Source organism: Heterodontus francisci, chromosome 40 (genome assembly GCF_036365525.1).
Source record: "Heterodontus francisci isolate sHetFra1 chromosome 40, sHetFra1.hap1, whole genome shotgun sequence".
Taxonomy (NCBI): Eukaryota; Metazoa; Chordata; class Chondrichthyes; order Heterodontiformes; family Heterodontidae; genus Heterodontus; species Heterodontus francisci.
Genome location: NC_090410.1, coordinates 13,700,463 through 13,715,704, shown reverse-complemented (window position 1 = coordinate 13,715,704; position 15,242 = coordinate 13,700,463). Strand labels below are relative to the sequence as shown.

Below are 15,242 nucleotides of genomic sequence, written 5' to 3'. Positions count from 1 at the left end.
CAGAAGACAAATTGAGAGTATTTATATTCCACTGGCCAGACTGGAATAAAAATACTCCAATAATTCATCTGCTGTATCATATCTCGGCCCAGTTACAACATTTGGAATACATGGTACAAGTGTCAAAAATTACAATTCTACTCGAAGCTCATGACAGGACATAGAAGTTGGGCGAAGGAAGCTGAGGTCCACAATCAGGAAGGCTGATTCTAACAGGACAAGGCAAATTTTTATTGAACTGCAGCAGTTTGTGCAGTAGATTGCTAAAGTTCCTCAATACGACAAAGGAAAAGAGATTTAGGCCAGGATTTTACCAGCCCCCGGAAGGCAGGCTGGAAGGCGGTGGGGGTGGGTGGCTGCCGTTAAAAGTGCGGGGAGCTGCGTCAGGTTGGCTCCCCAACACGGTCCATCCATCAGGACATTTTCCTAACAGCCGGAGCGAATTAAAATCCCAATCAGTGGTCATTTTACAGTGCCACTGGCATTTTGCCAACAGTGGGGCAACCCCGGCTGCATGGGGACGCTGCCAGTTGAATAAACTGGGGAAACCAGGCACGATGACCCAAAAAGGGGCAGGCAAGGCCGCCTCTGTGGCCCCAACAATCCCCCGACGGTGTTTGCTCTCCTACACTCGGCCCAGTGCTTTTAAAAAAAAAATACTTATCTGGCCCATCTCCTGAGCTCTTCTACACGCCTCAGCAGTGACCACTTCTCTCGATGGCACTGCTGAGGCTTTGGACCTGCTTTGTACCGCAATGTTGGGGTCCCAACGCCATCTGTAACAGTTTCCCTTTATTTACTCGATCTAAACCCCATCCAGGAAATGGATAAAAAATAGTAAGAGGGAACAAGCAAAGCCATTCTGGGGCAGAGCACATGTAGAAAACCCTTGAGTTAGTAACCAAAGGAAAGTAACAGAAAGTAACAATTACCACCCCATCAGCCTACTCTCAATCATCAGTAAAGTGATGGAAGGTGTCATCAACAGTGCCATCAAGCAGCACTTGCTTAGCAATAACCTGCTCAGTGACGCTCAGCTTGGGTTCCGCCAGGGCTCTCAGCTCCTGACCTCATTACAGCCTTGGTTCAAACATGGACAAAAGAGCTGAACTCAAGAGGTGAGGTGAGAGTGACTGCCCTTGACATCAAGGCAGCATTTGACCGAGTATGGCATCAAGAAGCCCTAGCAAAACTGACATCAATGGGAATCAAGGGGAAAAGCCTCTGCTGGCTGGAGTCATACCTAGCGCAAAGGAAGATGGTTGTGGTTGTTGGAGGTCAATCATCTGAGCTCCAGGACATCACTGCAGGAGTTCCTCAGGGTAGTGTCCTAGGCCCAACCATCTTCAGCTGCTTCATCAATGACCTTCCTTCAATTATAAGATCAGAAGTGGGGATGTTCGCTGATGATTGCACAATGTTCAGCTCCATTCGTGACTCCTCAGATAACTGAAGCAGTCCATGTCGAAATGCAGCAAGACCTGGACAATATCCAGGCTTGGGCTGATAAGTGACAAGTAACATTCGCGCAACACAAGTGCCAGGCAATGACCATCTCCAACAAGAGAGAATCTAACCATCTCCCCTTGACATTCAACGGCATTACCATCGCTGAATCCCCCACTATCAAAATCCTGGGGGTCACCATTAACCAGAAACCGAACTGGAGTAGCCATATAAATACCGTGGCTACAAGAGCAGCTCAGAGGCTAGGAATCCTGAGGCGAGTAACTCACCTCCTGATACCCCATCTACAAGGCACAAGTCAGGAGTGTGATGGAATACTCTCCACTTGCCTGGATGGGTGCAGTTCCAACAACACTCAAGAAGCTCGACACCATCCAGGACAAAGCATCCCGCTTGATTGGCACCCCATCTACAAACATTCACTCCCTCCATCACCGACGCACAGTGGCAGCAGTGTGTACCATCTACAAGATGCACTGCAGCAATGCACCAAGGCTCCTTCGACAGCATCTTCCAAAACCGCGACCTCTACCAACTAGAAGGATAAGGGCAGCAAATACATGGGAACACCACCACCTGCAAGTTCCCTCCAAATGAATAAAAAAAAAGGTAACTTCAACTGTACAGAAAAATAGGTTCAATTATCAATGATATATAGATGGTGCAAAATATGTACATTTGTTCCATTTTTCTGCTATTATTTGAAGGACATATCCTTTAAAGGAGCAGCTACACAGCCATTGTCAAGATGTAGCCTCCAGTCTAAACACTGCCCACAAAATTCTTCGACCTGGCTGAAGATACTTCTAACTTCAGTACTGTTACAGGCAGATCCTAATCATCAAATTCACTTTCAAACCAAGCTTGGGAAGCAAGACCCGACCAACTCTTACCAAAGCAAAACTCTTCCTGAGCAAAACTACTAATGCCCTAAATTCCATAAAAGAAAATCATCAACACTCCCAAATTTCCTCCAGAATTTGCCCATCCAGAAGGATATAGAGTCATCAATTAGACCTTCCTGGGAGCTCGGAGACACGGAATCCATGAAAACCCACTGAGTCTGACTTCAAGAATTTTTTTAAAAGCCCAATGGTAAGACTTAAAGGGTTGAAGTAAAAAGCAAAGTCTAAGAATACTGGAATAGTGCCACATCAAGGTCCCCACAACACTACTGCACAAAGCACCACTCATCCATAGGGGGACAACTAAGGGTACAAGCTAATCCACTGTAGCATGGGAGACAGTTAAAATCTTCATGCACCATCATGGTCAAACAAAAAGGGGGAAAAAATGATAAAAGAATATTGCAGATGCTGAAAATATGGATCAAAAGTGCTGAAAACACTGATCAGATCAGGCAGCGTCTAACTGAATCACACAGGTCAGTTAGTTTTTGGCCTCGTACTCTACAGATGCTGCTCGACTTGCCGGGTATCTGTCGTGTTTTAAGAAAAATAGAAATGATACAAGAATCTGCATGGGGTGAGCACATTAGAGGTCTGCTACCCGACCCGAACCCGACGGGACCCAATGACATGTGTCGGGTTCGGGTTGGGTTGGGCCAGACACACACGCTAAGTGCTCTGCTGATAAGATCATAAGAACTAGGAGCAGGAGTAGACCGTCCGGCCCCTCGAGCCTGCTCCGCCATTCAATAAGATCATGGCTGATCTTTTCGTGGACTCAGATCCACTTACCCGCGCTCCCACCGTATCCCTTAATTCCTTTATTGTTCAAAAAGATATCTACCTTAGCTTTAAAAACGTTTACTGAAGAAGCATCAACTACTTCACTGGGCAAGGAATTCCATAGATTAACAACCCTCTGGGTGAAGAAGTTCCTTCTTAATTCAGTCCTAAATCTGCTCCCTCTAATCTTGAGGCTATGCCCTCTTGTCCTAGCATCACCTGCCAGTGGAAACATCCTCTCCACTTGTATCTTATCTATTCCCTTCATAATTTTATATGTTTCTATAAGATCCCCCCTCATTCTTCTGAATTCCAATGAATATAATCCCAATCTACTCAGTCTCTCCTCATAAGCCAACCCCCTCAACTCCGGAATCAACCTAGTGAACCTCCTCTGCACCCTCTCCAGTGCCAGTACATCCTTTCTCAAGTAAGGAGACCAAAACTGCACACAGTACTCCAGGTGCGGCCTCACCAGTACCTTATACAGCTGCAACATAACCTCTCTGCTTTTAAACTCAATCCTTTTAGCAATGAAGGACAAAATTCCATTTGCCTTCCTAATTACTTGCTGTACCTGCAGACCAACCTTCTGCGATTCATGCACAAGGACACCCAGGTCCCTCTGCATAGCAGCATGCTGCAACTTTTTACCATTCAAGTAATAATCCTTTTTACTGTTACTCCTACCGAAATGAATGACTTCACATTTATTAACATTGTATTCCATCTGCCAGACCTTTGCCCACTCACTCAATGTATCTATGTTCCTCTGCAAAGTTTCACAGTCATCTGCACACTTTGCTCTGCCACTCATTTTAGTGTCATCTGCAAACTTTGACACCCTACACGTGGTCCCCAACTCCAAATCATCTATATAAATTGTAAATAATTGCGGTCCCAACACCGATCCCTGAGGCACACCACTAGTGACTGATTGCCAACCAGAATAGCACTCATTTATCCCCACTCTCTGCTTCCTGTCAACCAATCCTCTATCCATGCTAATACTTGACCCCTAACGCCATGCATCCTTATCTTATGCAGCAGCCTCTTGTGCGGCACCTTGTCGAAGGCCTTTTGAAAATCTAGGTAAACCACATCCACTGGGTCCCCATTGTCCACCTTGCTCGCAATGTCATCATAGAATTCCAAAAGATTTGTCAAGCATGACCTGCCCTTCATGAACCCATGCTGCGTCTGCCCAACGGGACAATTTCTATCGAGATGCCCTGCTATTTATTCCTTGATAATAGACTCAAGCATCTTCCAATAAGTATTGGAATTTTAAAAACTTACCTGAGCTGGGAGTCCGGGACGAAACTGAGTCTGTGCAGTGAGGGAGTGACGTCACTATGACGTCATCGTGCATGCACTGCAACTTCGTGGAGCTTCCCAGTCAGACGGTAAGTGAAGGGATTGTCGGGGTGGGTTCGGGCTGGGTTCTTTTTTCCCGACCTGAGCAGGCCTCTTGAACACATCTCAAGAAGGGCAACATTCATCTTGTAGAGATGGGCAATGAATTTAATGCAATTCTACATATCTGCCTAGGTGTGCTCAACCACACAAAGGAAATCTCAACTTAGCCGTGCGTTAAAAGTTAAATACAATTAGCCCACACAACAGTCAATATGTTCCAGAGACCCAAGGATATGAAATCAGACAAGATCGCTCCCACATGTTCACCCTAGAATGAAACCAGTGGAACACACTTAGATTTGTCGTCTTGCAATTTTTACTAACAGCCTGCAAAGAATTCTCAAACTCAATTAAGTGATTCTTCGCAGTTCAGGCTTGAGTGTTATCCAAATGCAAGTTTATTATTCAAGGTACTGAAATACAGTAATTATTATGGTTACACAATAAACTCATACAACCAGGTTTCCTGCAGATCCAAGGTGATCAGGCTTGGCTTCTGTTAAGTGTTTCTCTTCTGACTCCTGTGAGCTCTCCTCCGCAGGGCCCCCCTGTTCTAGAGGGACCCTTACTGATCCCTCCTAGTAAAGTCCAGAACCTTCTCCTTTAATGTTAAGTCATGTCACCTGATGCTCAGCAACATGGATTGAAGAGAGGTTCCTTGTAACCAAACCTTCAGATGCTGACATTATGGCCATCTTGACTGATTGATTGTTAATTAGTTTAACTCTATGTCTCCTGTCTGGCAAAACAAAGGGTCTACTCATCCATTAGACTTCTCCCACCATCATTACAGCCAAACTGCAAAGGTCACACCTATACTAACTTATCTTGACTCAAAACTGAGAATACCGTCAGAAAGTATAACAAAGCAGATTCTAACACAGCCACATAGTCTCCACCTCCTTCAAAAAGAATAAAATTTAACCCACCGCACATATAAAAGATATTAACTGCAAAACTCTTTCTCCCATTCAACTTTTGTTCAAACTAATCTGGCATAGGTAAGTTATTAATGAGGAGGGAGGTCACTTAAAAATAAACACAGGCAAGGTGCCAACTATGACCTCCATCAGAAAAATACACTTGAACCAACCTCTCTGGCAAAATATATAACTTCTAATAACAACAATAATAAAGCAATGCCTGAAATACATTACTGGCAAGATCCATGTACAGAACAGACCTGGGAAAATCCAATGAGTTTGTGGTAAAACACAAAGTACCAATGAGGCATCAATTTGCTGAATTGATATTACATAAAAATACATCTGGTAATTCATAAAAAAAATTTTCACCCAAATATAAATCAGCATTTTGGCTGCTTCTGATAGCATTAATAGTGCTGTCATGTCATTTAAATTAAATTGCTATAAACATCTAAACAAAATGTCACTAAAGAACAAAAAAAAAATTTTGATTGACATTTCCGGCGAATAATGTAGCCAACAGCTTAGCTTCAATAAATGGTTTTCATCGATTGACATGACTGTGTACAGAAAATTACCAGTATTAATCAGAATGACTGTGTAGAGCTCTGACAACCTTGAAGACAGCAGGGCATCAGCCGACCCTGCACATTATTTGATAGTCACTTCAGTCAACTTGAGCCCAAAGCCAGGAATGCACTGATCAACCACACAAAAATGTTCTGCATTGCTGCTACAAGCATATGCTCTGACGGAAAACAGCTTAAACAAGTCTTACAGCATTACAAATGAGTCACAAAACATACAACTGCCAAGCCTGCCATCTAGTATTTAAATAAATCAGTTTGTCAGTACAATCTGCATAAGTCCCTGACAAAAAGATGATCACCCTAATCACCCATTGTATTCACCACCACAGGCTTCATAAGGCAATGACTGCAACCACAATAATTAAGGGCATACTTTCAAGCAATCCCGTTTAGTGATTAGATACCTAATGAGCCAGTGAAAGAAAAACTGGAAAGGAAAAAAAGGAGCGAAATCAACCAGCACGGGTGATCAGAAATCACTCCAGGAAGACGAGCACCATATCCGTAGGCAGATTCCAGCCCCATGACAAAATCTGGGCAGCAGGTAAAGCCTGATCTGTCTAGGAACAGAGTTATGATCTTATCTTCTCTTTCAACAGCTGCCAACACCGGGGCTACTGAAGGATTTTGCATACAAACCCTTACTGTGTTCGGAAATTTTACACAGCTTCCAGAGACAATGTTGAGGCCTCGGGAGGTGAGCAGATTAAAGAAAAGAACAGTAAATGCCTTCTTCTACCCATTCATTTCATTTTAGCAAACAAACTCAAGTTCTTGGGACAGATTCTCAAAAGGAAGTGCTATCTCTCACTTCATCCCAGTCTTCTCACCAGCTTTCAAAAAGGATCTTTCTTCAGTTTCATAGAATGAGAACAGGACCAATAGAACAATCTCAGAGTGGGTGTAGGGAATAAAATCCAATGTGACAGAGGGCTTAGAAAAGCTTCTAAATAAAGTACATGACTTTGAGAAAAAAAGATTCAAGAAAAACAACATTTGAAACATTACAAAGGATTTTTTCCCACTGCTTCTCCAAAATAGCTACTCTCTGCCCCCTCAAGGCAAGTCTTTCTGACAAAGATTAGTATGATTCCATCGGAGTTCAACTCTGAGTCAGGCCAAGTTCTTGAAAAGTTTTCAAAGTGACAGATAGCTGCAAATTTTAATATCACTAATAGAACATTATCACCCATTTGCAAGCTGATTAAATTAGAGGTTGTTGTTACAAATTTTACAACAGAAATTTCTTCATAAATAGGTTTTTGAATGACCTATGCATGCAAGTCATGGCTAAAACTGAAAATCACTATACAATTAAAGCTCAATTCCCTTTCCATTTCAATGCTAGCTTTACGCGAAGTAACTGAATGAAACTGTAAAACCAGCCAATACAAAACTCTTGCCAAACCACAGCATTATCCACACCATGCAATCTAAGTCACTAATTACATACCACCCAAGATAGAAGGAAAGGGTAAACGCTTCAGAGTTAACCATGATCCGAATTCAAAACAATAAGCATAAATGTGGTGTTTCAAAAAGTTGAGACAATCTTTTCTTACCTAATTGGGTACTGCATGAATCAAGTGACCAACCAACACGAACCACATGGGGATCAGGCTCAGTTGGAGGGAGATGCTTAACTGAAATCTCTTCGTTAATCTACAAAAAGAAAACAAATTATGCCATTTTAAAATGCTGCCACAGACAATTTAACGAGCTTAAGATGTTAAGTTCTACTTGAAGTCCAAGTGGGAAAAAATGTGCAGAATTGAACTCCAAGAAGGGCCTAAATTCAGCACAGATAACAAGAGTGCTAAAACTTTTGTTTCTATAACTGGAGTTCTGCTCTCCAAATATAGTAGTCAAAGAGCTTTACAGACTTATGCAAAACTGGAATTAATTCAAAGGAGCATTTCTGCTATACATCTCCCAGCAGGAAGATCAATTCTTTTCTCTCGTCACCACCTGAATATACTGAGTCCTGGCTGAAGTATGGGTCCACAGTTGCCAACTGCACTCCAGTATCTAAGCTGGGGTCTATTACTTATGCACGAGACTGAACAGGGTTCATCAGACTATTAAACTGCAGCTGCATCAAAACCAACTGTCCTCCCATATCCGTAATACAAGCACTTCCAGCCAGGGTCACTGGATAATAACCGGAATGGTACCCTGATCAAAATTCTACCTTTAATACCTGGGTTGCTTAGACCAATTGCAGTGCCTTAGCTGAGGTCAGTTCAGCACAACAATGATTGAACCTATGGCTTTCCTGCTCTGAATGGCTCAACTACTCATTGAAACACATTAGATCCACATCACAAATAGGGAGATTCCCATCGACTATATTTTCAAGAGATCATGGTGACAGACAACACCTATGGCTCCTTCCTTATGCTCCTTCAAATGGTACACAAAATTAGTTTATGTACAGTTAATTAACTATAAAACATTAGATCACTCCTCAACCATCTATACTCAAGGGAATACAAATCAAGTTTATCCAACCTGATCTTATAATTTAATCCATTAAACCCTGGTATAATTCTGGTAAATGTGATATTACTCCCTCAAAGGGAAATGCCTTTCCCGAGGTTGGGTGCCCAATGCTGTATTCCTGATGGAGTGGTCAAACCTCTGTAAATTGAAGCAATATTTCCTCACTTTGAAGTTTGTTTAAAGTGACAAATGGGGTGCCAATCAAACTGGTTGCTTTGTCCTGAGTGGAGTCTAGTTTCCTGAGTGTTCTTTGAACTGTATTCATCCAAACAAGTGTACGGTATTCAATCACACTCCTGATTTAGGCCTTGAAGGTTGTGGAATGGTTCGAGAGCCAGGAGATGAGTCATTCGCTGCAGAATTACCCAGCCTTTGACCTGCTTCTGTAACCACAGTATTTATATACTGGTCCAGTTAAGTGCCTGGTCAATTGTGCACCCCCCCCCCCCCCCCTCCCCAGAACATTGATGTTGGGGATTTGACAATGGCAATGCCACTGAGTGTCATAAGGAGATGGTTAGGCTCTCTCCTGTTGGAGATGGTCATTGCCTGGCACTTGTGTGGCACAATTGTTACATGCCACTCACATGTTACATGGCACCTGAATGCTGTTCAGGTTTTGCTGCCTGCGGGTAAAGATTGCTTTGTTATCTGAGGAGCTGCAAATTGAGATAATTGAACATCCCCACTTCTGAGCTTATGATGGGAAGAAAGTGAGTGATGCAGCAGCTGAAGGTGTGTGGGCCTTGGTCACTGCCCCAAAGAACCCTTGCAGCAATACCCTAGAGCTGAGATGATTGGCCTCCACTTCCTTTATACTAAGTATGACCTCCAGCCTGTGACTTCAATTTTACTCGGGTTTCTTGATGCTGCACTTAGTCAAATGCTACCTTAATAGCAAGGGCAGTCACTCTTACCTCACCTCTGGAATTCAGCTTTTTTGTCCATGTTTGGAGCAAGGATGTAATGAGCTCTGGAACCTAGTGGTCCTGGCAAATCCCAAACTAAGCATCGGTGAGCAGGTCATTGGTGAGTCAGTGCATCTTGACAGCACCACTGACGACTCGATTTTGACGATCCCAGATTTTCATCGCACCATCATTGGTAAACATGGCTTCAGCTGCCTAGGCCCCAATTCTGGAATTCCCTCTAAATCTTTGCCCATCTCTCCTCCTTTATGATGCTCCTCAAAAATCTACCTCTTTGACCAAGTGTTTGGTCTCCTATCCTAATATGGCTCATTTCAAATTTTATCTGATAATGTTTCTGTGAAAGCACCTTTGAGTATTTTAAAAGCACTTTGCAAATGTAAGTGACCTGGATACTAAAAGAAAGTGCAAGACTGTCAAATTTGCAGATAGCACTTGGTTAGCAGCAGAAACAAAGATTAGCAAATTTGCAAAACAATTGGATCATTCATGTAAACTGGTGACAGATAGGAGAGGATACTTAACACTGAAAGTATTGCTCATTTTGTGAAGTGAAGTGCAGCTCTAGTACAAAACAAATGGAATAAAATTAACAGAAAAAGACTCAAAAATGGTCTGCCAGTAATAGTGACCTCATCAGCATCAATGTCTGAAAACCTGGTGAGGTAACTGAAAAGGCTAATAAAAAGCAGAGATCCATAGACAAAATAATAGAAGTCTACTAAGGATATGCTGAACATTGTACTGGTCAGAATTACAAGATTAAACAGGATCAATCTTTGAAGCCTAGAGAGAAATTTTGAAGGGTGGGAGTGCTCAAAGGTTTTTAGAAAAAGTATTAAATGGTTTAGAAAAGATTAATCCAGAAAATTACTTTAAAGTAAGCCAGGCTAAGTTATGCTGATTTAAAATCAGAAGCATCAGCTGGAACGTCTTTAGACAAAGGGCAACATTCTATATTCTGCCAGTAATAGATCCAAACTTGCAGAGTTCAAAGTGCGGTTGGGTACTGGCTGAGAGAGTTAAGGCACAAGAGGACAAGCTAGAGTTGACGGAAACTTTTCTCATACTTGACTTTTCCGATGTGGTTCCTCATTCAACCCTCAAACAAATTACAGCAAGCAGTAAAGTAAAAATAAAACCTGAAGATCAAAGTTCTCTGTAAATTTTCAGGGGACTTTGGAGTGCAGCTGTTCTTCAAATATAACAAATTGAAGATCATGTGAGCTCAGTAGGAGCACAACTCAAGCTTGCTTGGTTAAAGATTTAGATCCCTGCAGGGCACCAACTACTAAATGGTTTAAACTTCTTGATGTGAATCCGGTCACTACAAGAGATTTAATGGAATTTTCTGCACTACTTGGCAGCAATGGTGTAAATTCTCAGCACCACTGCGACGTGGTTTTGCTTTGCACTTACAATGTGGAAATGGTGTAAATTGGACACAATGCAAAGGATAAGATTCCTGAAGGATACAGTCTCGCTCTGCTTCGCTTTGTAGTCAGTTCAGGCCTTAACTCCCAAATAACCTCCACGAGTTTAGCACTAGCACTAATTTGAACAGTGAAATACATCATGATCACTGTGATAATGCATTGCAATGGGATTGTCAGTCAGTCTTGGTACCAACGGAGAAACATTTCCTAATCAAGACAGGCATGTAAGATGTAATGCTTTAAGAAGCGTCAGAACCACTGAAGAAAGGAAATGCTGTTTAGTTACCAGAATCTTCTCAATAACCCATCTGTACAAAACCTAATAAAGGAGTTAAGCAATGTAGAGAACAAGGTAGTCTTGGGAAGCAAGATTTCTCAGCCAACAGAGCCAAGGAATTACTCTTTTTTGCTTTAGATTTTGGGAACGTTCCTCAGGAAACTGAAAGAGGAAATTTCCATTCCATTCAGGTGGTGAGAAAGCCAAGCCTGTTACCATGGTTTTTGCAAACAGAACCTTTGTAACCTTTTGTTTTCAGAGCTTGCCAGGACATCGCTTTCCATGTAATACTACAAAACGACAAGTAAAGTCACCTTAAGAATCCATTCATGAGATTGGATCCTACCCTTGCTCAAGAGTGTCCATTTTTACATCACAACATATTGGCTAAATAAATGTGATGTTCCAACACTATCAGTGCTGTGTTTTCTTTTATTCTTTTATGGGATGTGGGTGTCACTGGCAAGGCCAGCATTTGCTGCCCCATCCCTAACTGCCTTTGACAATGGAGTGGCTTGCTAGGCCATTTCAGAGGGCAGTTAAGAGTCAACCATATTGCTATGGGTCTGGAGTCACATGTAGGCCAGACCAGGTAAGGACAGCAGATTTCCTTCCTTAAAGGGCATTCAAGAACAGGATGGGTTTTTACGACAACTGATGATAGTTTCATGGCACCATTACTGAGACTAGCTTTCAATTCCAGATTTTTATTAATTAATTGAATTTAAATTCTACCAGCTGCTGTGGTGGCATTTGAACCCATGTGCCCAGGGCATTAGCCTAGGGCTTTCGATTACTAGTCCAGTGACATTGCCACTGTTTCGCTTTGCATTTAAATGCAGAACCTTTATTTTCACAACTGCTGTTGCCATGTCCAGTCACTTGCAAACATCAAGCTGTGGACATACCAGAACTTCCTGCAGTTCAACAATTACATAAATTAATCCATCCCACGCAAGTCCAACCAAAAACATTGTAAATTAACCCCAATTCCAACTGCTCAATCAGACTAAATCAGAATTTGCACAGCAGCAACCCCAACCCAACCCTACCTCTGCCATAAACTGAGCTTCAATCCTGGTATCTCGTCGGTAAATAAGATGTATCCACATCCAGCTCTGAAATATTGCCCATCTCCATCCCCTAGGTCATCCCACTGAAACACTGACTCACCTTCACTACTAGCAGAGCCACATCTCTTGCACCCTAACTCTTAAGTACCACACACATTTCACTTCTGCCCATGCTGACCTATGCTGGATCCCTGCCCCTCAAAGCACAATCTCAAAACTTTAATTCTTCCTTCGAATTCATTCCATGCCCTCGGAGCACCCCATCACTGCAACTTCTTTCAGACCTTCTGCTCTTCAAATCCTGGTCCATTGTACTTTTCTCCATCCTCAGCAAAGCACTTCTCACACCACAAGCAAATTTCTTTCCTAAAACCTTCCACCAATCTACATCTGCCCTGATCTGTTAAAGCCTCCTTAAAACGTACCCCTTTGGCATCTCTCGGCTTGAGTCCCACTCCCCCTGCTGAAACACCTGTTGTGAATGTCACTGCATCAAAGCTGCTTTATCAATGCTGAGGTGCTTCTTCCAGTACATGACAATCATTAAATTAGATTGGATTTTTGCCTTCTTAGGAATAATATGGTGACTCAATTAGCAAAGATAAACCTTCAGGAATATGCACATAAATAAAAACACTACTACTATTTCTTTTACAGTCTGGCTACTGTGGGCAATTTTAAAGTCAAAAAGCAATTATAAATGCAGAAAAAAATAAAATAAGCCATCATAACCCAGCATTGTGGTGGCATTGCACATGGAGTCCCAACACACACAACAAAATATGGGGATGTGAGACTGACTCCAACCCTACAACCTCGAATTCCCAATCTCAATTACACCGCTACGGGCATTGAGCAAAGGCCAGATTCATTACCACTGGTGCAGGAAGGAAAAATGGATGCCTTCTAGCGCCACTATCAAGTACGGCCCAGCAAGTGGTTCATGAGCAGTACTGGCAGAGGCCCAGGAGCAGCGTGCCTACCTAGCCAGAGGTACGTGACCTCAAGAGATGTGTATGGGGAGAAAAAGAAAACTGGTAATTCTATGCCCTCAAAAGAAAAGTGTAATACCTTAACTTCAAAACAAATTCTCCCCTTGTTGACCCCATATGTTGCTCGTGCTCCTGACCAGAGATATGCAAATCCTTCAATAGTCAAGGGGTAGCCACTCAAGCGGTCTCTAGCCACTTTAAAGTGCAGATCACAGTTATCTAGGATGGAAAACATGGAAAAATGTAAGACAGGGAAACAAGAACATATCAAATCAAACTAGTTCAGATTACCCTGAAAATAGTTTGTGACAAAGGCAATGCTTAATACTTACAAGTGTCAATAATCACACATGATTCATCAAAGTCTTCCTCATCATCCTCTGCTGGTGGCTGGGGAGATTTTGCTCTACGAAAAAGGAATCGTAAAATACTGTTGTTTGACTCCTTAAATTGACAACAGCTCATAGGCAGAAATATTAATGCACCTTTTACAAATCCCCACTGATTTTCTTATTGCATAAAGCCAGGTTTTTCCTCAATTGATAACTCAGCTAACACCACGGATTTTTGGTACCCTTCAACCAGACATCAACTACAGCACATTGGATGGATTATGCAGTTCCTTTCCTGCTAGTCATCCTAGCAGTCTTTTTCACGTTAAGACTGCTGATATAGTGTTGACTGCTGCCTGACCAGAAAACGTTTGTATTGTCACTGAAGTTAACTTGGACCAAACCAGCAACATATTTGCTTCAGTCGCAGCTCACTCAGCTGAATACCTTCACTGTGCACATTGAGGAGCACATCAATAATGCAAATGTCAGCACTGGATGTTCTACACTTTTCCTACCTTTGATCCTTAGGCAGATTCACTGCAGGAACTAGTCTATGTTCCAGTTGTGAATGAGGCCACAGGAAACCTGATTAACAGTTTACATGCATAATATATAGTGAGTGTACAAGTTATTGTAATTTTGTTTTCTTCTGCACTTGCTCACCCACCCCTGAAAAAAGGACTTGCCAGCATACCCAATGATTTATCCTACTTTCACCTCCAAGCTGAGAACAACAACTATTTAAGGCACCACACAAACAATTTTTTTTGAGCATATCAATCAGCACATTTCTTCTTGCTTGAAATGTCATTAGGAACTTCCAGTGCTAATCTTATAATGGGTCGTCAATATTGTAATTTGCACACCAATTGAATGACTGTTACCACTACCATCTAGATTGCCACAAAAAATACAGCTAGCAACACAAAAGGTGAGTTTATGTTATATCCACGTTGAATGATCTTCAATCACATCAAAGCAGCTATGAGTTTGCATTTCTTTATCAACAGTAAAGTGTAAGAGATAACATGGAAAGGGTAGCCGTAACAATAAATCTGATCTTATGTATTTTTAACCATTCAATAGAGGGGACCAGCAGCAGTAAGTGGCACTCACCGACTATAACTCCTGTCCTCTCTGTATTCATAATATCCATGTCCTTGGTTGGTGTATGGCCTCTTTCTGCTCAGCTGTGTCTCCTGTTTGATCTCCGTTTGATCCACACGCTCCTCCTTTATATCAACTGGTTGAAATTCTGCATAAGCAATTCACTGTATTAAAAGATTAATATAGGCAAACCCACCATTGAAAATCCAATTTTAAAAAAAGCATGAAGAATAATTTTAAAACATTAGATACTAACTGGATAAGCTGGATTTCTCATTCCGAAAAAAAAACTCCCAACTTTTTAAAAACCCAAAAGGTCACAGATAATGTGAATGCTAAATTGTTACCAAACAGACAAGTTTTGAGCAATTAGAATATAGATTTCCATCTCCACAGGGGAGTAAACAGAGTGAATGAGAGAGAAAATCTATCCAGGATTCTGCATCCAATTGCTTACAACAGGGATCAAACATATTCCAATCGATAAGGTCTCAGCTT

The 15,242-nt window shown here is 41.9% G+C and overlaps 1 protein-coding gene across 1 annotated transcript in view; it reads right to left on the bottom strand.

Annotated features, from left to right (window-relative positions):
* The window catches only part of LOC137353109 (heterogeneous nuclear ribonucleoprotein U-like protein 1), a 53,991-nt gene that overhangs the window by 18,287 nt on the left and 20,462 nt on the right, over positions 1–15,242 (bottom strand). The window contains exons 4-7 of the mRNA XM_068019104.1: positions 14,754–14,892; positions 13,635–13,708; positions 13,382–13,521; positions 7,656–7,755 (exon numbers count right to left, since the gene is read on the bottom strand). Coding sequence (XP_067875205.1) covers positions 7,656–7,755; positions 13,382–13,521; positions 13,635–13,708; positions 14,754–14,892 — 453 coding nt within the window. The remainder of the gene's footprint in view (positions 1–7,655; positions 7,756–13,381; positions 13,522–13,634; positions 13,709–14,753; positions 14,893–15,242) is intronic.